The sequence below is a fragment of the Empidonax traillii genome, unplaced genomic scaffold, assembly GCF_003031625.1.
Source record: "Empidonax traillii isolate 1590-97213 ecotype Southwest subspecies unplaced genomic scaffold, ASM303162v1 scaffold580:size560489, whole genome shotgun sequence".
Lineage (NCBI taxonomy): Eukaryota > Metazoa > Chordata > Aves > Passeriformes > Tyrannidae > Empidonax > Empidonax traillii.
The window spans coordinates 405,094-427,015 of NW_020955773.1; the positions used below are offsets into that span (position 1 = coordinate 405,094).

Genomic DNA, 21,922 nt, shown 5'->3' on the forward strand with positions numbered 1-21,922 from the left:
GGAGCATCTTCCTTAATGTCAAGAAGACGGCATGCAGTGAGCCACTGCACCCATCCAGCAGTACAAAATGCGAAGGGATGCTCCCAGGTCAAGTGGACTGGGATGTAAAACTCGCAGAGTTGTCTCACCATAAAACAGACTGCCTCATCCTGGGAGTTGCCTGTTTTTTCCCAGAGATTGTACGGGGAGCTTTGGCCAGGAGGGATGAAGGCAGGGCTGCCTGTGCCTCTCACACATTCACCTCTTGAACCTGGATTTCAGCAGCACCCTGCCATTTCCCATACCCCTCTCCTCATGGTGAAGGGGCACTGTCTGTGAAGGTGAAAAACCAGGGTGGTGCCATTTACCTGCAGGGTGCGGGGTGTTATTTACAGCAGGAGGGGGGCACGGGGGTTTCTGCCATAACTGGGTGTCACCACCGAGCAGAGGGAAGCCCAAGCACCTCTGGGAAATGTCTGCAGGTAAAAACGGGAAAAACATTTGACAAAGAGGGAAATCACAGCCTAGTTCAGGAGTGACACTTGGCCTTTGGCACCTCTGTGCTTGCCAAGGGCGCTGCACCAGTGTGGCATCTCCCCAGCACTGAACGTGGCCCAGGCACCCGGGGTGGAAAGCCACGGGTCGAGATGCTTCAAGTCACGATACACTCAGTAAGTCAGAAATATTACAAAACCACACAGAGTCAGAATCTATCAGGTTGGAAAAGATCTCTGAGATCATCGATTCCCACCCATAACCGGATACCGGTCCGTCAGACCCTGCCACCGAGAGCCACGTCCAGACTTTCCTCAAACATCTCTAGGGACAGTGACTCCACCATCTCCCTGGGCAGCCCATTCCAATGTCTGATGTCTTCCTGTGAAGAAATTCTTCCCGATGTCCAACCTAAACCTCCCCTGAGGCTGTGTCCTCTCGTCCTGTCGCTGGTTGCCTGGGAGAAGAGGCTGATCCCCCTCCCCGGGCTGCAACCTCCTGTCAGGGAGCCGTGGAGAGCGATAAGATCACCCGTCAGCCCCCTCTTCTCCAGGCTAAACGAGCCCAGCTGCCCCTCACAGCACCGGCACGCCGGAGCCCTTCACCAAACCTCCCTCATCCGCGGGAGCCCCGGCCGCCGCCGGGGTCCCTCACTGAGGGCGAGCCCCGCCCACTTCCGGCGCGAGGGGCCCGCCGGGACTGGCGCGGGCCCCGCCCCCGCCGCGGGGGGAGGGGGAGGGGGAGGGGGAGGGCGGGCCCCGCCCCCCGCCCGCGGTGCCGCAGGACGAGGTGGGTTCGGCGGGGCCGCCGCCGCCACCGCCGGGACAGCCCCGGGGGGCCCGGCCCGGCCCGGCCCCGCCGCAGCGCCCGCCGGGACCGCCCCCGCCCTGGCCCGGCCGCCGCGCGGGGCGGGCGGAGCGCGGGGCGGCCGCGCCGGCCAGGCCCGGCCTGTCCCGTCCCATCGCTGCTCCCCCCCGGGAGCGGGGAGGAGCCGCGCCGGGAGCCCCCCGGGGGAGGCGGGCGGGCGGCCCGGCGGGGAGGGGAGGGGAGGAGAAGGGAGGGGAGGGTCGGGGGTGGTGAAACCCGGGGCGCGGCGGGTCCGCCTCTTCCATTGATGAAATTTAAATTGCTCGGGGTTCGCCGCCCGCCCGCCGGCCCGGGAGGGAGCGCTGGACGGAGGGGCAGCGCGGCGGGCGGGCGGGAGTTCCCAGCGAGGCCGGGGTCGCCGCCGCTCCCGCCGCAGCCTCCGCAGGGGCGGCAGCCGCGGGGCGGAACCCCCCCGGTGCGGGGCACTCCGTGTTTGGCCGAGTGTTTATTGATTAAAGAGCGAAAATGTCGGCGCTCGTGAAAGGTAAGCTGACGCGATTTGTTTTTCTCGGCTCCCCGCAGCTGTGTGCTCTGGCCCCGCTCGTTCGCTCTCGGGGGCAGCGGTGGGTGCAGCAGCAGCCGAGGTGCGATGTGCGGGATGTTCCCCGCAGCCCCGTCCGTGATCCCGGCGGGGCCCCCGCCGGCCCGGCTCGGCTCTGCCCGCTCCGCGATCCCGGGGGGAACCGGGCGGGAGCGGCGGGGCTGTGCAAGGGGTCGCCGCCAGCACAACCCCTCGCTCAACGCTCTGCTAAAGTTGCGGAAGGAAGAATGCCGAGGTCCAACGTCTTCGCTTCTTTTTTTTTTTTTTTTTTTAAATATATATATAAATTTTATTTTTTTGACGGCTTGAGTGCATTTTGGCGTTTTCTGATCCCGGCAGGGCTCCGACGCTCTCCTTTACTCTCCGCATGTGTGTACGTGGTCTGAGTTTTGGATTCTCTGAGAAACAGGGAACCGAGCCCGCAAGAGGTCATTTCGGGAAGAAAAATTACTTTGGTGCATTGCTGTTGCAGTTTCCCCCCCCCTTCCCTCTCCTTTCCGCTATCCTAATGGTGCTTTTTGTAATGAAATCCGTGCCTGTGGGGTTCCTTAATATAAACCTGTGCAGGCCGATCAACAAATACAGTGCTGCCTGCAGAAGGAACACGAGGAGGTCTTTTGCTTTACAAACTTGGATACTGCAGGCAACTGAGGGCCTTTGCAGGCTTTGGGAAATCACTGTCCCCTCACAGGGTGGATGTCCAGGACTGTACAGTGCTGGCTGTGTAAATGCATCACCTGTCTGCAAATGTCCTGTGATACCTGGGCAAAAGTCAGAGAACTGAAGGAGGAAAGTGTTTCGGCATGTTGCTCAACCGACCACTCTGAAAGTTAACCAAGATGAGCCCTTGTGAAATACGTTACGAAAGTACATTCCTAATTGTTCTTTTTCCATGGAATTGCCTTATCTCAGGCTACTGGTGGAGGTAGCCATCTTGCAGACAAGTGATGTTATTTATGAAACTGAAAGCTGTAGAAACCTGTGTAAAGATCATAATTTGCTTTTTAAATATTACCAAAGATTTGAACCCTAAAAGCTTAAAAAAAAAAAAAAAGTATCCAGTATTTAGGTACTCCCTTGTCAGGCCAATAGTACTAAAACATGTTGCCAATGCCAAGTGGTATTTTTAGCATGAGGATCAGCTGCTAGACTGAGAAATCCAGCTGTGTCTGACTGTAACACCTAAACTCTTGGTGTGTGCAGCTGGCAAGAACAGCTTCCTGGGTTGCAAATTCCTGAGTTAGCTCAGGCTAATGCGCTCATCTGTCAAGGAGTGTCAGGGCAGATAGCTTTCGCTTCATGTATGCTTCAGTCCAATGTGTCTTGGCAAAGTTTGCCTTTAGTAGTAGGAAAATAAAAGCGTTTGTAAAGACTGAGTGGGTATGTTCAGTTCTGAAAATCAAAGTAGTATTCGTTAGCATTGCACATTATAGTGTGGGTATTTAAAGAGAGTTTTATCCTTGCCAGAGGTAAAGGTTGCCGTGAACTTTAGGCAGCGCTGCTGGAAGTTAAGGCATTTACTCTGTACCCTCAGCACAGAGTTCAAGGATAGAGCATTTAAAGTTTAGCTGCGTGTTGTAACTCACTGTCCACCCTTTCTTGATCTTTATGCTGTAGTCTGGCTCCACAGAGACACAGATAATTTTCTGCTGTAGGTCTTTCTGGATACTTACTTGGATTGCAAAAGTAATCACAGTTTATAACCCTCAGCCCAAGAGATTCCCCTTTTTTTTCATGAGAGAGAGAACTTCTTGCTTGATTTGTCCCATGACTCCCTCCTGTGCTGGGTTCTTGTATACTGAATACCAAAGCAGTGAACTTCTCTTCTGAGTGGATTAATGAACAAAATTAATCAATCTTAATGTATTCTCTGCTTTTAATATAGAATAAGATGAGGGATGGCAGAAAGGAAACGTACACACCCTTAAGGGGTCACTGCTGTTCTGTCCTTGTGCAGTTTTCCTGAGGACATCTGCCCCTTATTTTGTATCTGATAGTGTACAAAACCCTCCTTTTTATTGGCTTGATCTGATATATCATGTTCTGTTTTTTTCATATGTCAGTTATTAATAATATTATGCATCATAAACCTACTGGTAACTCTGCCATGTGCTGAGGCTTGTGCTGTGAGGGCAGGGGCCAGGTTAGCAGTCAGAGCAGAGCACAAAGGCATGCTAGAAATAACAGTGGGGGCAGGAGGGCTGCAGTGAAATTCTCCACGCGTCGAACACCATCAGGAACTTGATTAAAGAACTGTCCTGTTTCTGCTACTTGGGGGGAAGCACTTTTTCCAAAGACATTAAAATTAGATGTCCTGGGTGGTCATTTTTGCAAAGCCCAGTGTTTTCCAAAGTCTCAGCCATTTAGTCATGCCCCTCTGGTCTGTGCTCATTTCCTGTGTGGGCAGGTCCCCCAAGAGTCTTCCACCACCCTGTCCCACCCGTTTCTTACTTCTGATGAGTGTTCAAGAGTTTTGGTTTTGTAAAAGTGGGCTTAGGCTGAAATCTGACGCGTTGGTTGCGAAATAGTTTGGAAGAGGCATTTCTTTTTCAACATAATTTGGGATTTTATGGCCGCGTATATCCTGGGAAATCTCTTCCTGCAATTATCCAGCACCCCTGCCTCCCATCTGCTTTTTAGAGTCACAATAACTACTTTTCATTATGGCCTTAGGAAATTTTAGTCGCCTGTAGGGAAGAACTGCTTTAAGATATGCAGTTGCACTGGCCTTTCCACTTCCTTGTTGCTACTAGGGTGAAAAGGGAAATCAGTCTTCACCCAGGCTGTTAAATTCATCTGTAGCTCATGTTAAAGGACTGCAGTTGTCTCTCTGCTGGCGGTAGGCTGCGATGCATGAATACCAACTTCTTCCCAAAAACTCTGAGGGGCAGGGTAACAACAGGGTAAAACTACTGAGTTTGTTTGGAGCATGTGTACCAATGCTGGTGCTGTGGTCTTGTTTTGGGGAGCCTTTAGAGGGTACTTTAGGGACCCTTTAGAGATCCCCATCCAGCCCACATCCTGGTGGACGTCTCTTAAAGAGAAGTGCTCAAAACCTCTGCCTTCCAAGCAGCGTGTTAAAAGCAGAAAAGCTTTGGGTTGCTGTTTCTTTTTGGCTGCTTAGTTACAGTATTCAAACTCTTACAATACGCAGAATAGATACTTTTCCTGCACCAGGCAAGCACGTGTTTTTATGGACTCCAGCCACGTCCTTCCTCTCTCTATCCCCAAAATAATAATAATTGGACTAACAGCAGTAACAGCGCACTCCCCAAACAACCGTGCCCCGACACACTGAATCTGGATGAGACCGAGGGGTTGCAGTAGTTGTTAAATGGTCCGTGTCAACTAAATGTCCTCTGTTGCCAGTGAAGGCTGCAACCCCCAGCGCTGGCAGCTTTGGCAGGCTGAGTTTAGGTAAGAGCTGTCCCATCTGCTACCGCTCTGAGTGCCTGACGCTTGGTCTTGGAAAAAGCAACAGGTTTGCTTTGCTCCTCTGCGAGAGTGTTGGTGATCAAATGTGCTTAGCATTTGTGAGAACTTATAGTATTAGGGGAAAAAAAAACAACCCTAAGCGAGGACATTATCACGCACTCACTTTTATGGCGCCTTTTTGTTTTGATTTGTTTGGTATGCTACTTAGTTTCTAAACGGCTTTATCTGTTAGATGCAGGTCTTTTGGCTAATAAGAGCAAACAGACTTTTCCTACTTACATGGCAGCCTGGGGAAGTCACTGGCTGGCTCTGCCTCCTTCAGCCCCAGTGTGTTTAACAGCGCAACTGAAAGTCTCTGAACACTTGGGATGTGCAGAGTTCCCTGTGAGGTGTGTTACATCACACTGGCAGGTTCAGATGTTTGAACTGTAAGAAATGGCCACTGTGTTGCTGTACCAGAAGTGGTGTACTGTAATATGTTGCAGGGAGGATTTCAAACGTGTGAAAGCATCTCCTAGCAGTTGTTTCGCTTTGCATCAACCCAGAATGTGTGAATGAAAAGGCAGTACTTGTAGCAGTTTGGTATGAAAGTATCAAACTGGTACAGACCTCCTTGTTTTTCTATAGGAAAAAGTGCTTCCTGATGAAGAGCCGTCCGTGCTTTTATGTATTTGACCTGGAAAGATATGCCTGAAAGGCTCTCAACTCTTACCTGCTTTTACTACTAAATGAAGCATTTGATTAAAAAAAGAACCTATTGTTCACTGCACTGTTCATCTTGAGCTGGCGTTTTCCCGTGTTGCACCACACACAGTATGTGCACTGCAGCACTTGTCTGTCTTTTTTTTTTTTTTCCCCCTCTCTCCCCTACCTGCAAAACAGTGCAGTCAGGAAAATGGCTTCTGTGGGCTTCAAAGCAAGGATTACATACTGTCACTGAGGCTGAGGCTGTGGAATACTTTGCTTAAAAAAAAATAAAATAAAATCAAAATTATATTAAAATGAACCGTCTCTGCCATTCTTAGGCGTTCTCAATAGAAGAGCCTTTTAATGTGTGTTCTCAGTAAATAGACTTTAAATGCAGGTTCCTCTTCTAACAATATTTTCTGTCAGTATCACTCTGTTCATTTGCAGAGTTCCCTTCTGTCCCTTTCTGCACTAGTATTCAGGGTGTTTCTAAAATCCAGCTATATTTGGCAATACATCACTCTCTGTGTTACAGGGAAGTCATTACTCAAGGGATTTGGCAGAAATTAAATTAACTGAGGTCTTTAGAGAACATACTCAGAATGTCTTTTGAGAACACACTCGCCTCAAATGCTTTCAGTTGGAAAATAGAGTCATGTTCTCTCCCGGTTCTTCCTGCGGGGTGGACTTTATAGAACATTTGTGTATTTACTCTTTTCCATGTTCATGGAGCTTATCACTTTCAAAAGTAAAACAAATGCTGAAGTGATAGACAGCCCAATTTTCTAGGTTGCTTAGTAACTGAAGTGCATGGTGTAGTGTGAAAGTACTCACACGATAAAGTGAGGGAATATTTACTGGAACAAACAGAAGATCGTGTGAAAATGCGCTGTATAAATAATGAAAGCATATGCTTTATTTGCTTAGGTGAACAGAAGGATACCCTCAATCACAATGTTCTACATAGCTTTCCACTAAGAAAATTCTTCTTTTTCACACTTTTACTTGCTAAAGTGTGTTGATGCAGTAGGATGTGAATTCTTTAGCAAAAAAAAATGCACTGCTGGGGATTTTTGGACACCAAGAAGAGATGGTCATCGGTCTTTTGGGGTTCTTTTGAGTTTTGAAAGAAGGGTTGTTATTCTTCGGGCCAAATTTAAGGTCTGTTCCACAAGTAACTAAGAACAAAACCTTTAGATTCCTGGAGTAGTGCAAGTGATAAAACAAAACTAGATTATATGAGTTTATCGTGGTTTTTAAAATAAAATTGAAGGCTATTTGTAATTTAAATAAACCAGGTTTGTTTTGTTTTTTTAACCCATATTTTTATTCTTATTCAAGATTTCAGCAAAGCAATGTCTCAAGCTGGCTCTTCACAGTTTCAGGAAGTCATTCGACAAGAGCTGGAGTATTCAATGAAAGTAGAACTTGACAAGATACTTGCGACCGCACACTCAAATGAGATAGAGGTGAGGAGCATGACGTGGGGGCCACTCAGCATGAGAAATGGAGTGCTCTGACCCTGTGTAGCCTGGATACAATGTCAGTAGGAGACTTTCAGTTCCCTATAAACTGGGTGATGGAGTTATTAAGTGTTTAATCATCTTTAGTTATTAAAGGTTCTATGTAATCTTCAATGGATTACAGAAAGGGAGGGTAAAGCTGTTATCTTAAAGATTGGGTCAAATTGTTATAGTTATAACAATTATTTATATAATTATATAATTATCCATATGTATGAATTTTGACAAAATACTTGTTGTGTAGGGTATTCAAGTTGGGTTTGTACCTTGAGTTGTAGTGAAAATGAGCTTTTGGTACCTTCTAGGATTTTACATAAATATTAGCATGTCTACTTCAGTGCTAATGAAATTACTCTTGTGAGTAGATTGTACATAAATGTGTAGAAATGCTTCTGTGATTGAATAGCTTTGCATTAAATATCAGCATTTAGTAATGCATTTCTTTTTTTGTAGCACGCTAAAAAGGACCTGGAAGGATTTAAGAAGTTATTTCATAGATTCCTACAAGAAAAGGGACCATCTGTGGACTGGGGGAAGATTCAGAGACCTCCAGAAGATTCTGTAAGTTGCAATGAAGTGACAGTCTGTAAGGAACATAAAACTGATAATTGCTACTTAAGGCAAATAGTGCATCCACCCTTCAAGGGATCTATCTGCCATGGTTCTATAAAACCATGTAGGACAATGCTTTGGGTTCGAACTGAGAAATAATTATTTGTTGACATATGTTGTATGTGTTCCTGAACATCAGGTCCTGCTTACCATATGTGTCAAGTTCTTTGGTGTTATTTTGTTAGCTGTTCTTTGAGCAGGGGAACAAAATGGGACAGATGCCACCTTACCATTCGGTACCTTTTCTGAAGTAAACTGGAATTTGTGTCAGAGGGGGAAGCAGGTTCGACCCTTGTTGTTCCTGTTTCTGTCCTGCCCCTAAAAGAAGGTTGCACGTCTCAGATGAGACTGTTTCCAGAGATCCATTATGCTAAGTAATTTGGAAGGGACATATGGTGAGTGGGCTGGGTAATAGAGCTCATTTAGCAACTTCTCTAACCTACAGCAGCTCAGTAAAGAAAGAGATCTGAAACAAGGAGTTGACTGTGGGGGGTTTTGGAGCATAATTTTCTAATGCCGTCTATGTTGTTGTAACTTATAACCTGTAACTTGAGCTGCTGCTGAAAAAGCACTATATATTTTCTCAGCACTGTTTAGTACTGAAATAAATACTTCCTATTAAACCTAACCTCATTTTATTGATTCATCTGTGGTCCCAGGCTGTCCCTTTGACTCTAATGGTGTAGTTGTGCCACAGATTCTTGCTTTTCCCAGCGTAGTGATCTTGGCATATTGCGGGACTTCTGTGTCCTCACAGGTTTGTGGTTTCTCTGAGGCTCTCTGTGTGATTCAATCGAGGCTCTGTTTCCAACTGAAAGGCAGGCTGTCTGGTTACTTCCAGAACAGATGCAGTGCTGCTCTATAAAGCGTTGAAGAATGATTCTGTTTTAGAGCAAGTCTAGGGTTTTTCCAAGGTTGAGTGTTTTCTTTTAACTTCAGAAACATGTGATGTCTTTCTTTTCTGTACTGTAACACTGAATGAAGTGTTGCTTTGGGGAGAAAAGTCCACCCTCAATGAAGAGGCCAAGGTGAGAAATTAGAGTTCTAGATAAGACGACTTAGAAGGAAGGCTGAAGAAAAGGGGATTTCTTTCAGTGTAGGGGGGCGATAGGTCTCTAAAATATGTAAAGAGGTAGTTTCGACAATGAAAGGAATAAACTGTTCCCTGTGTCAAGATAAAGCCTGGGATTAAATTACAGAAATCTGATGCGAGTGAATGGGCTGCTTTGTGGAGAGGAAGAGATGTTGTCAGTTTTCCAAGTTTTGCACACCTTCCGTGGAAAAACTTACAAGTTCTGTAAAGGACTGAAAATGACTGAGTAGGACACTGGGAGCAAATGTCAAGTAGGAGGGTTATGGAAAGGCACTGAAATAGGCTGAGGGGATATTCCCAGGCATGGCAAGGTGTTAAAAAAGAACTAAGACAAAGGTCTAACTTAAGATCACGGGGAAATGGAAAAGGGCAGGATTAGAAAGAGTATCTGTCTTCCTCCTTGTGGCCTGCACTGCTCATTCTCAGATGTGTCCCTGTGCTGTGTAACAACTTTTACGAGATAAGAATTCTGCAAGATCGGGTCACTGCTGGTCAGATGAGATGCATTCATGATCTTAAATGCAATTTTGCTTCCTAGCATGAACTCTTAATTAAGTAATCATATTTGATAAATGCTACAGAGGAAAGCTAGGGCAAAATGTCTGCAAACAAACTTCCTTCCATGCCTTCTTCAAGTCATAGTAAATATTTCTCTCTTTAGGGTGATACTTAAACTTTCTGATGTGACAGGAGTTGGGTTTAAGTGCTTGCAAAAACCAAGAACAAAATTAAATTACTTGAGTATTTTTTTCTTTCCTCTTTTTTGCTGACCATAAGAGTTTCATCTCCCTACCCTCCTTGAACCCTGCTCGTATCTACCCCCTTCTTTTTTAATACATTAGTCATGTCAGGTACATACTGTGTAAAGTGAAATGTGTCTTATGTGAAACCCTTTTCAAGTGACCTTCTCCCAAACGATTCTTTGCTGAGGGGTATGACTTGTGGAATTATTAGATAAAAGTTGATTCCTTAAAGACCAGAATATCAGAATTATTAGTCTAGCCAGTACAGGTAAGAACAGTATGAGCTTTTAGAAGAGATGAAGAGGGATGGTTTTTAAGGGCTGTAGTACTGAGTTCTTGGGGACAAGTATCCATCTGTGAACATATATATTTATATTTATTTTATATATATATTTCACATACATTATATTTTTTATATATATATATATATATATATACATATATAAATACATACATATATATATATATATACATATATAAATATTTCACATACATTCTCCTCCTGGTCTTGCTAGAATGGCCCAGAGGTTGTTGTAAACAAGACTTGTTTGTTGGTAATCTTGCAAGTGATTTATAATTGCCTGTAGGTATGGCCTTGTTCTATGAGGTGGTGGGGTGTTTGGGTGCTTGGAGAATCTCACACTTACAAGGACCATGCCCTAGAAAGCACCAACTTGCTCTCCCCAGTGGAAATTTACTTGCCTGTGATTGTTTTGGAGAATTGCTTTGCTGATGAGAATTCTGGGAAGATTAATCCTCAGCTGATACTTAGCAGAGCAAAAAGCATCTGTTTAGATTTACATGTGTGTTTATATACATACAGACATGCATGTGTATCTATAAACAGAGGCACCCAAAAATGTGCTGAAGTGTGAAGTTGCTGGGGTTTTTTTGTTTGTTTAGCAGGTTGAAAAGGTTAATGAATACTTTATTGGATTTATAGGCTGTGTGTTTTAGGTGGGAAAGGTGTTTCAGGCTTTTGCCCAAGGCCAAGGGACTGTGCTGTGCAGGAGCAGAACTTCTGATCAGACTTCTGTAGGTCAACTAGCGTGTTACCTATGGTATTTGTTCCTTTAATGTAGCTTTTTGCTTTTTCCTGGATCATGTACTGGCAAGTAAAGGCTCCTGTCAGTTAATTTAAACAGAAATTTTTCCTTTGTAATATTCCTCCATTTTTCTCTGCAATGGGAGATTTCTCCCTGGCCTCCATGTTTTCATTGTAACGACTAATACTGATGATGTTAACAGATGACTGAACCCATTTCACACTATATTGGTAAACCTCTGACTTGTTTTTTCCTTCCAGATGCTTTGCTTTCATATGCCCAAAGGCTTACAGTGATAGCTCGCATAGTTAGGACCCTTTACTGTTACAGTCTCCAGAGAAGAAAGTACACTGGGAGTGCCAGTTAACAGGGAGAGGAGGTAAAGAATGTGGACATGGCAAGTGTAACTTAATCCCCTCGATGTAGATTGCAGCCATCTGTTTGTTTGAATTGGAAGCAATAGCAAAGTCCTACTGGGAGGCCTCAGAGAGAACTGCAGTGACCAAGTTAACCGCAGAACAGCAATGCAAAACCTCATCTGGGATGTAAAGAGAGCATCCAAAGCAATGTGAGTGTGAAAGGAACTTGTCTGTCAGAGCCATTTTTTTTCTTCCTCAGTGGTTGGATTCTTGTCTGCAGCTCAGGTTGTCATCTCAGTGAACTGTATCATGAAGGGAAAGAATGAATGGTATGCCCTTACTCAAAAGCAGAACACCTTTCTAATCTTCAACTCTGGAAATGGGTTTTAAGGGTTCATAGAATCATAGAATGCTTTGGAAGGGACCTCAAAGATCATCTTGTTCCAACCCCCTGCTATGGGCAGGGACAAGTTCCACTAGACCAGGTTGCTCCAAGCCCCAACCAACCTGTCCTTGAACACCTCCAGGGTGGGGTAGCCACAGCTTCTCTAGATGACCTGTTCCTCTACTTTACCATGCCCAGAATAAAGAATTTCTTTCTGAGATCTAATTTAAATCTCTCCTCTTGTAGTTTGAAACCATTCCCCCTTGTCCTATCCCTATCAGCCTGTGTGAAAAGTCACTCTTCCTCTGTAAGCCCCCTCTAGGTACTGGAAGGCTGCAATGGGGTCTCCCCAAGGCCTTCTCTTCTCCAGGCTGAACAACCCCAGCTCTCTCATCCTGTCTTCACAGGAGAGGTGTCCTATCTCTCAGATGATCTTTGTGGCTCTCCTCTGCACCTGCTCCAACAGGTCCATGTATTTCCTGTGCTGAGGACTCCAGGACCTGGGTGCAGCACTGCAGGTGCAGAGAGGCAGAGACCTCTTCACTGGGTGGTATTTCTAGAACCTGGTGCTGAGTAAATGTTTCCTGGTAGTGTGAGTACATATTAACTAATATGGGTGTATTCCTTTCCGGTCTACCCACAGTGACAGCCCCGATGCTCATTTTGTCTGTCTCTGACAAAGTCTTGCAAAGCCTCCTTGCGGTAGGAGTATGATTCTGAAATCTGTTTGTCAGACTCCCAATGCTGCCTCACGCAAACTGTTCTGAGAAATCCCTTTTTGTGACATGGGCTGCAAAACAAAGGAAGCTGCATATGTCATCTCAGAACACTCCCAAACCACGGCTGTGAGACATGTCTCAAGTGAGTAACACTGCAGCCAGGCATCTGTAAGCCATGTCATTCCTGCCCCTGTTTTTTCCTGAAGAATTTCCCCATCAGCATTTCCTGCTCAAGCCCACTGTTCCAAACCCTTAGAGCAAGGATTGATTTTTTTTTTTTTTTTAATTACTGTGGAACACTTCTTACACTTGTGTATATGCTTGTAGATCATGAGGTAGTTCTGCATATTAGTGCCTACACATGACTGGAACTGCTACATGATAGCACTGGCATCCAGCAGTCCTGATGCTGCAACATTCCTGCTGGAACTTGAGTTCTTGACATTTGTTATTCTCTGAATTAAAGACCCTTCAAGATCCAGGGCTTCATTGCCAAATTGTCGTTTCCAATGCCTGTGCCAGAAGAAACTGAAACATTTAGTGGGGCTGAGTCATAACTTTTGTGTTGTATCTGATACAAACATCCAGTGAACTGAGTCCTGGATGAGAGGGCCTGGATGGAACTGTTAACTTCTTCAGGATTTTTACTCTGAGCTTTCTGCATAAGCTGCTATCAGGCATGGGGGGGAAGGCACGAAAGGGTAGTTGGCATTTCAGCAAAAGCAAATGATTTTTGAGGCAGTTCTAGCCCTGAACTGAGCGTCAGACTTTCTGCTTTTTATGAGTGATGCAAGAAGAACACAGTGAGACGTGAAAGTTGAGATAATTTTTCTGGATGTTCAGACGGTGTCTGAACATCATGGATGTGACTCACGTCCCATCCCAGCTGAAGCTCAAGCTGAAATGTTTCTAATCCATTTACAGTCTAATACAGAGCATGACTGACCTTGGAGTGGATGGGAAGCAGTAAATCTGAGCGTAAATCTCTGTAGGTCCTGCTGGTAGTGAATCGTTCATTAAGCTTCCTGATGTACCTCTAAGACATTAAAATCAGTGTTTATCATCTCTTTGTTAATGAGAAGAACAGCTGTTTGTCAAGGTGTCTGCTCAGCCTGAACACAATCCCTGTTGTCGACAAAGCACGGCAAGATTCTGCTTTTTGTGCACTTCTGTTCCTGAAAAGTTCTTGGAACCTTGGAAGGAAGTTCCTGTGTATGTCCTCTGTGAAATGGCAGTGTTTGTGTTACCGCTTTCTGTCTGAGCCACGGGAACTCTGTGTGGAGTCACCTTATCTTTAAATATATCCTATAAGCTTTTCAGATCCCATAAGGCAGAATTTCCCTAATGTGAGGGATCTGCTCTAATCTGCTGCCTGTGGCGCACTGGAATGCTGGAATTGCACAAACTCTCCTCCCTACACCCACACATCCCAGTAAGAAATACGATCTTGTTCCAGTGCAGTGTGAATTTCCATTTGAACCCCAGCCCAACTTGCCCAAAGCAAACACAGTTCCGAAAACTACTCTGCATGTATTTGTTCTTGGAAATCAGCTGTGGATCTTACACACCCCTTATCAGCGTTAAAATAATTTTCTTGCAGCTAGAACACACACAGCCCTGAAACACCCAGGCTTTTCTTCAAAAGAAAATCTCTAGAAGGGCAGGCTAAAGGATAATTGTATTGATTCTGCTCTAACAGTTTTGGCATGATTCTTACCATGGCATTGTTCCTGTTGTCTCTCTGACTGAGGTGCTTTGGATTAGGGAACAAGCAGTGCCTAATGTGAGACACACTGTCATTACAAGCCTGATTTTGCTCTCCACCACTAGCCCCAAATGTAGCCCAGACCAGGTTTTTAAACCTGTCAGTGAGGTAGAAGACTCTCTCAATTTTGTGAGCTGGATGAACACATGCTGAAAACAGCAGGATAAGAACTAGGAGCTTTCATTCACTTTGTATCATGCTGTTGGGAGAAATGAATTATTAGATCAGACTAGTAGTTGGAATAAAAGTTAGTTTAGACTGAGTTAAAGAACCAACCTTTTGCCAAGAATGTTGCCTTTGACAACCTTAGAGCAAAGTATAAAAAAAAAATAAGCTGCTCAGGGAAGGAAAGTTATCTGTCCTGCATGCACATGGGGGTTCCTAAATTGGGCCTGACTGAAGGGGGAGAGGGGGTCATCTTACTGGGACAGTGAGTCAGATGGCACCCAGGGAAACCTTCTGCAGGACAAGAAGAGGGATTTGACTTCTTCCTTACCACTGAGTCAGTTCTCTGAACCTGGAAGAGCAGACAGAGGCATCTTCCTATCTGAGTGAAGCTGATGGTGACTGGTGTCACAAAGTCTAGAGAACCTCTCAAGGAAAGAAGTTATTGTAGTAACAAATCAAGTTATTTGTACCATAACAAATCAGGTTATTATAGACTCGCTTTGCAGATGTTCTTTAGTGTCCTAGACCTCATAAATAAGTGTGGGTTTTATCACCAGATTTTAAGTTCTGAAAGGTTATAGGAGAAAACGATTTCCTTCCGAATACCTGACTGCTGTTTTTGGGGTTTTGTTTTCCCAGATCCAGCCCTATGAGAAGATCAAGGCCAGAGGCCTGCCTGATAACATTGCTTCTGTCTTGAACAAGCTGGTGGTTGTGAAACTCAATGGTGGCCTGGGCACCAGCATGGGCTGTAAAGGCCCAAAAAGCCTTATCGGGGTGCGAAACGAGAACACCTTCCTGGATCTGACGGTTCAGCAGATTGAGGTAACGTTTGATGAGCTTTTCCTTCTGCGTTGGAGGAAGCAAAACACACTGAGCTGCTCCTGCGTGACCTTCTAATAGGGATCACAGTGGAGGCTTGCCAAAAGGAAGAGGAGAGGGAAACGAGGTCTGATCATAGTGCTGGGGTGAATTAGAGAATTCGTTTGGGAAGAGTAGACTCCAGAGGGACAGCAATCAGCACTGAACTCCGTCCCCTCCACACGGGTTAGCACAAGTGTGATCCAGCCTGTTCACACCAGCCTGGACAGTGGGAATTGTGTCCAGAAACACAAGCAGTCACATTGCAGAGCTGGTCTGGCCTGGATAACTGAACTCCTGGGCTTGTTTCCGACTCTTCCAGCTGCAAGTTTATCTTTTTTAAAAGAGGGGTTTTTAAAGTGCATTAGAACAAAGCTTTTCACTGCAGCTCCAAGTTCCTTGTTGAAGTTAAACTCTCACACTGGAAGTCATTGCTGGCATTTTCCTCTGAAGAAAGGGGAGTAAAAGAAAATAACAGCTGCTGGTGTTGGGAGAGGACATTTCAGCTTATGTTTTTAATGCTGAATATTCCCCTTCCAGCAGATAATGAAGATAGTCGTTAGAGTAGGAAATTGGGTGTTGCCTGTTCCATAGTTTCTGGAGTGCCAACAGTTTTTGCCTCAGCGTGGTGTTTGTTTGGAGTGACTCTCCCATGTGTGACAGATGGTTCTGCAGCAGACTCAGATTTACATCCAACTGATGCAGCCCTTTATCCAAAGGGCTGTTGTGGAAGTATCCAACTCCACCAAAGGATAAAGATCCCAAACACTCTCCTGCAGATGAGGGCAAGCTCGTACACAAAGCTTAAAACTCACTGAAACGTCTTGGTTTTTTTCCCCTGCACACTCTGGTTTTGGTGAAACACTGTCATGATCTCCAGTTTTTTGCTGTGCACATGGAAATGCTCCCGTGTATTTCAGCTCCATTCTATAGATTCCCCAATAATTAACATGGTGACATTTCATTCATTATGTACTCTTGATACTGTTGTCCATCTCATGGCCTCCCAAGAAGGCTCAAAAGCGCAGAGACAGTTTGGAAATGTCACCTTGACAGATTGTAACAATTTGATGACAAACATGCCTTTTGTAGTCAACAGTAGCTAAAACTTAAAATTATCATTTTGTGGTGTTGTGCTTTTCAAATTACAAATTTTGATGCAGATTTAAAAACAAAGATTAATTAAAGATACATTAATTAATGTGGACCCTATCCTTACTACTAACATGGGTTTATTTTCCTTTACCTAATTTATTATACTTTCTGTCAGCATAAGTACATCTCTCTTTTCTCTCATGCATTTGTTATTTCCAGTCTGTTTTATCTAATTTCTTTCTCCCAAAATCTTAGGTGTCAGGAGTTAAAGCTAATAATACATGCTGAATTTACCATTTATTTCCCATCTCAGCATTTAAACAAATCCTACAACACCGATGTTCCTCTGGTTCTCATGAATTCCTTCAACACTGACGATGACACAAAGAAAATCCTGCAGAAATACAGTCACAGCCGTGTGAAGATATATACTTTTAATCAAAGCAGGTATCAAAAAACTTCTCCACTTGGGGTAAAAGGAAAAACTAGCTTGTTTGTCCAAATTCCAAAAGGGGTGGATTTTAGTTTGAGGTGCTGGGGCAGCAATAGTGTCTTCTGTACCCACGTTCAGTCTGTTTTGGGTCTCTTTTTGAGACTGAGACATCAGGGTGTTGGGCAGACTCAAGGGCAATGTATTAAATCAGGGAGAGGGGTTGTGTGGGACCCAGTTTCTAGGAAATATAGGAATAGTGGTTTATGAGATGCTGGCCACTTGATTCCTGAATTTGCTTTTAGTGTCCCTAGGCTCTGGAGGGAGACAGACCATGGTTCCTTATCCAGAACAAAAATCAAAGTGGCTGCTGGGTCAGAGGTGTGCTTGGCATGCTCTGAACCTGCCTGTCGAAGGAAAGTTGGTTTACAGTGTGGTCTGAGAACTGACTTTAAATCCTTGAGTAGAGAGATTGCATTCTGGAGCTTCTCAGCTCAGAATTTGGATGGGTCTGCCAACTGAGAGTACTTACAGCAACCTGGAGGGCACGCCTAAAAAAGCTGTATGGAAAATCCCAGGGAGGTGCACCTTTACTGTTGTATTTTTTCCTTTATGCCAGTCTGACATTGGTGAGAACTTAACAAAACCCCTTGTCTTCACAGGTATCCTAGAATTAACAAGGAAACTCTGCTGCCAATAGCCAAGGATGTCTCTTACTCAGGAGAGAACACGGAGTGCTGGTACCCTCCAGGCCATGGAGACATCTACGCCAGTTTCTATAACTCTGGTCTGCTGGATAACCTCATTGCAGAGGGGAAGGAATATATATTTGTGTCCAATATAGATAATTTGGGTGCCACTGTGGACCTTTACATTCTTAACCACCTTATGAACCCACCCAATGGAAAACGCTGTGAATTTGTCATGGAAGTCACAAACAAAACCCGGGCAGATGTGAAGGTAAAGGGAGATGGGTGTGGGTCTGTCTGTGCTGGGTGTGTTGGTGGTGATCTCCAGCCTCTCACCTCCTCTGAACGAGTGGATTCAGACATACATGCATCCAATCTCCTTGTAGCTATTTTAGGCACCATTTAACACACCAGCTTTGTTATAATTTGACTTGCACAAAATCAACAAGTTTATGACATTCTAATTGATGGAACAAATTTGATCCATGTTCTGGGCAGCAGCCCCCTTCGTGGGCAAGGGCAGCCTGGGCTTGAATCACACGAGTGATTTCTGCAGGGTGCAGGTCACAACCTCTGTACCTTCTCCAAACTGTCACTTACACAGGGGCAGAAGCCTGAGGGTGGTAAAAACAGAGCACTGAGGGCCGGGATGCAGCACTTACATCCACTGACTGAAAGCTGCCTCAGCTGCTTACTGAGCTGCCCAGGTATGCATCGCACGGCTCTGGGTGCAGCTGCACATCTGCTCCTGCCCGAAACCCCCGACTTTGTACAAAGTCCAGGTGTGCCACGTGTCAGAGGTTTATGACGTATCAAATACTTGTAGCCTGCAGTAATTTGCCCTGTAACTGTGCTTTGCCTCTCTTCTTTTAAATGTGGATGATATGTGATTTTTTTTTTTCCTGTGTTTATTACCTCTTAAGAAAGCTCTGACTATAAAAGAACAGAAATGCCCTGTAAGAATACAGTTCAGGTTACTGAAGTACTTAGATTTAATTTAGCTCTTGCTCTGTCATATAGCGAAGCACTGCTAGAGGTGGTTCTTGAGAACAGCAGCACTTGCAAAAGATTCCCAACAACCTTCATTAAAGGAATTAACTGTCTTGGAGTGCTGAAATATGATCGCTGGACAGTTCTGACTGTACTTTAAACACACTCTATAATTAGTAACCTGCTAGCTGGTTACTAAAAACAAGAAATGTGTTCAGTTGAACCTCGCTTTGGAGGCTCAGCTCTAAATGCCAACAAACCAGTGCCTCTGTTTGGGCTGAGGGGAGGATTTTTCTGGCTTCTCATGAACAGGACTTAAAACTTCTCATTTGCCCCTCACAGGGTGGCACGCTCACGCAATATGAAAATAAACTGAGGCTTGTGGAGATAGCTCAGGTCCCAAAAGCACACGTGGATGAATTCAAGTCTGTGTCAAAATTCAAAATATTCAATACCAACAATTTGTGGATTGCTCTGTCTGCAATTAAAAGGCTGCAGGAGAAGAACGCCATTGACATGGAGATCATTGTTAACCCAAAGGTAATCAGCCAGGGAGGGTTTGGAGGAAAGACTCAAAGGAACTGTTTGTTTCTGGGTATCCAACATGAATTTTCTCTTCCAGACTCTGGATGGAGGCTTGAATGTTATCCAGCTGGAGACTGCAGTTGGTGCTGCTATCAAGAGTTTTGAGAACTCTCTGGGGATAAACGTACCTCGTAGTCGTTTCCTGCCTGTTAAGACCACATCAGATCTCTTGCTTGTGATGTCAAACTTGTACAGCCTTAACGCTGGGTCTCTAACGATGAGCGAGAAGCGTGAATTCCCAACAGTGCCTCTTGTCAAACTGGGAAGTTCTTTCACAAAGGTAAACTCCTATAATTATACTTGGTGTTTATCTCTTTGGATAAAAACACAGTTCATAGCAATAAATAAGTTAGAAGTGAGGTTTACTTTATCTCCCTCTGCCCATCTGGGCGTTGCCTTTTGCTCTGTGTAAAGAACTGTTAGAATACAAAGTATAACATGTATGTGTAACCTCATACTGCTGTTGGGTGCTCCTGTGCCCCCTCAGCTGAGGAAATTGGAAGGTGAGCTGGGCTGTGTGTGTTCTCCAGAGCTTGCCCAGTGCAGGTGGGAAGCTGCCCCTACTGTTCCTCACAGTTTCTGAAAGAAATTGCAAATTAGCAACTCCTGTATTGATTCAGATGTAGATTATAGGAAGGTTCCTAAAAGGAGGATTCAAGAGGCTTGTCTTTAATCCACAGATGGATTTAAAACTGTCTCTATTCTTTCCTCCCTTCAAAAGGTTCAAGATTACCTACGGAGGTTTGAAAGTATTCCAGATATGCTAGAGCTGGATCATCTCACGGTTTCAGGTGATGTTACATTTGGGAAGAATGTTTCATTAAAGGTGAGTGTGTCGTTAGGATGCTCCTGCACTAAACATGACTGATCTCTGCTACTGCCTGTCAGTGCTTGTACACACTCCACAGGAGCACTCCTGGGAATTGGGTAACGGCCCAAGGATTGGAGGCCAAGGCCGGACAGTGACCCCTGTGAAGGAGTGCAGGGTGTTAAACTGCCCGAGCTGCTGCTCTGTACAGGCCCAGGGAGAGATGAGGGTTATCTGTGAGCCTTGAAAGCACCGCACACCTCAGGTTTCTGTTCAAACACTGCTGCCCTCTCTGTCCTGTGGCTCGACAAGGCATGTCCCACCTCACCTCCCAGGCAGGCCTTACCACCCCTTTTCAGTCCCCTTTCCATCAGTTTGGAGTTCTTGATTTATTACGCCAATCCCAGCAGAACCTGCACTGCTCTGGGGCAGTTCAGCAGCTGACACAGATGGGTGCAGGGTGGGGCTGCCCCCCCAGCACTGGCAGTGGCTCAGCTCTGGGGCTCATGTTTGTCCCTCTGTGCCCAGATTTGCTGTGCAGCTGGAGCAGGGAGGGCTGGGCTGGGACACACGGACTGATGGGGGTAACGTTTTTTCACCCCAAAGCAAGCAGACATGACAAGAGCCCTACAGCAAGTATGTATCTTCAAAGAAGTTACAGTTCTGCTTGTAGGCTGATAGTATCTAGCCAGCTGGTAATTACAGTGTTTCCAATAATGCTTGTTTAAAACCTTTGTTCTAGGGAAAAAAAAAACCAAACAACAAAACACCAAAAAGCCTATGCAGAAACAATACAACTAAGTGCATCCAGCTGGCTGTGTCACCTGTGACACCTAAATGGTCCTCCAGACAATCTCCTCCCTCCTTCCAAATCAACAGGTAACATGATTCTAAACACTTTGTTTTCTTTTCTTTTCTGTACACCCAGGGAACAGTTATCATCATTGCAAACCATGGGGACAGGATTGACATCCCAGCTGGAGCTCTACTAGAGAACAAAATCGTGTCTGGCAACCTGCGGATCCTGGACCACTGAGTCCACGAGAGGGCACGGTCAGGTCTGAGGCTGCTAAACCAGCCTCGTCACGGAAGAACCTTTTAAGCATTAGAAATCTAAGTACACAGAGGGCCTATGCTTTGTCATCTTCACAGTACCCTGCAGTATTAATTTAAAATTAATTTCTCTTGCTTATCTCTAAGCAGCCACATAGCGCCATGGATGTGCGTAAGTAATGCTTCAGTCCTTAAAGAGATTCTGTAACTCAGTTAATATAACCTTGAAGTGCAATACTGTTTGTCTTGCGGGAAGATGGACAGATCTTCTTTGATAAGAAGTTAAGAGGCTTGCCTCGAACATTCAGTAGTTTTGAATTGCTTGTAACTGCAGAAATAAAGCTGTGAAGCAATACGGGTGGGACAACATGGTTGGCAACTCCTGTGACGTTTTAGGAAGGCACAGTTGAAAACCAAAAGTTTCACTACTGCTAAACAGGCTCTTAAAACCCTGTATTTCATGTGCTCACAACCTCTAGCCCTCTTCAACCCCCCCAAACTACAAGTGGGATGTCCTATCCCAGTTGTATGTCAAGGTACTGGGGTAAGGCTGTCAATACCTCCATTTCCGTATTGTGAGAGTGGGAATCATCCGTGTTCCAAACTTACCCAAAGAATCCAATACTTGAGAAAAATGCCTCAGTATCCACGTGTGGTGTTTGCTTTTTCACATCCCATTTAAGACTGGATCTCCTGTTAATATCTTAATCCTTGATCTGCCCTCTTTTTTCAATAAATGGATCACGTTGACTACACCTATGTTCATATTGTCACAGCCATGTATGTTAATTTATCTTCTCGAGTCATTTCTAAATTTGTACAGGAATCGAAATCCCTGTCCTGATCACTATTGATTTCTTAATGTTTCTCTTGTATTTACATGCAGACAACTTTATTTTATAAGCTTAGTATAACACTGGTATGTATCATTAAAGAAGTTGGTCTTTAAAAACAACTGTGATTTTAGAGCTTTATTTTGACTGACAATTAATGA

General features: G+C 44.8%; 1 protein-coding gene across 1 annotated transcript; it reads left to right on the forward strand.

Moving 5' to 3' along the window:
* Positions 1–1,677: 1,677 nt before the first annotated feature.
* UGP2 (UDP-glucose pyrophosphorylase 2) lies at positions 1,678–21,883 on the forward strand. Its single transcript, XM_027898147.1, has 10 exons — positions 1,678–1,825; positions 7,346–7,473; positions 7,981–8,088; positions 15,057–15,242; positions 16,687–16,820; positions 17,466–17,763; positions 18,825–19,022; positions 19,105–19,347; positions 19,789–19,893; positions 20,804–21,883. Exons 1-10 carry the CDS (start codon positions 1,807–1,809, stop codon positions 20,909–20,911), a joined length of 1,527 nt encoding a protein of 508 aa, XP_027753948.1. The 5' UTR covers positions 1,678–1,806; the 3' UTR covers positions 20,912–21,883.
* Positions 21,884–21,922: the final 39 nt, after the last annotated feature.

Coding starts and splice junctions, on each gene's coding strand:
- UGP2 (XM_027898147.1), top strand. Junction 7,474..7,980: donor CACACTCAAATGAGATAGAG/GTGAGGAGCATG, acceptor CTTTTTTTGTAG/CACGCTAAAAAGGACCTGGA. Junction 17,764..18,824: donor AAACCCGGGCAGATGTGAAG/GTAAAGGGAGAT, acceptor TGCCCCTCACAG/GGTGGCACGCTCACGCAATA.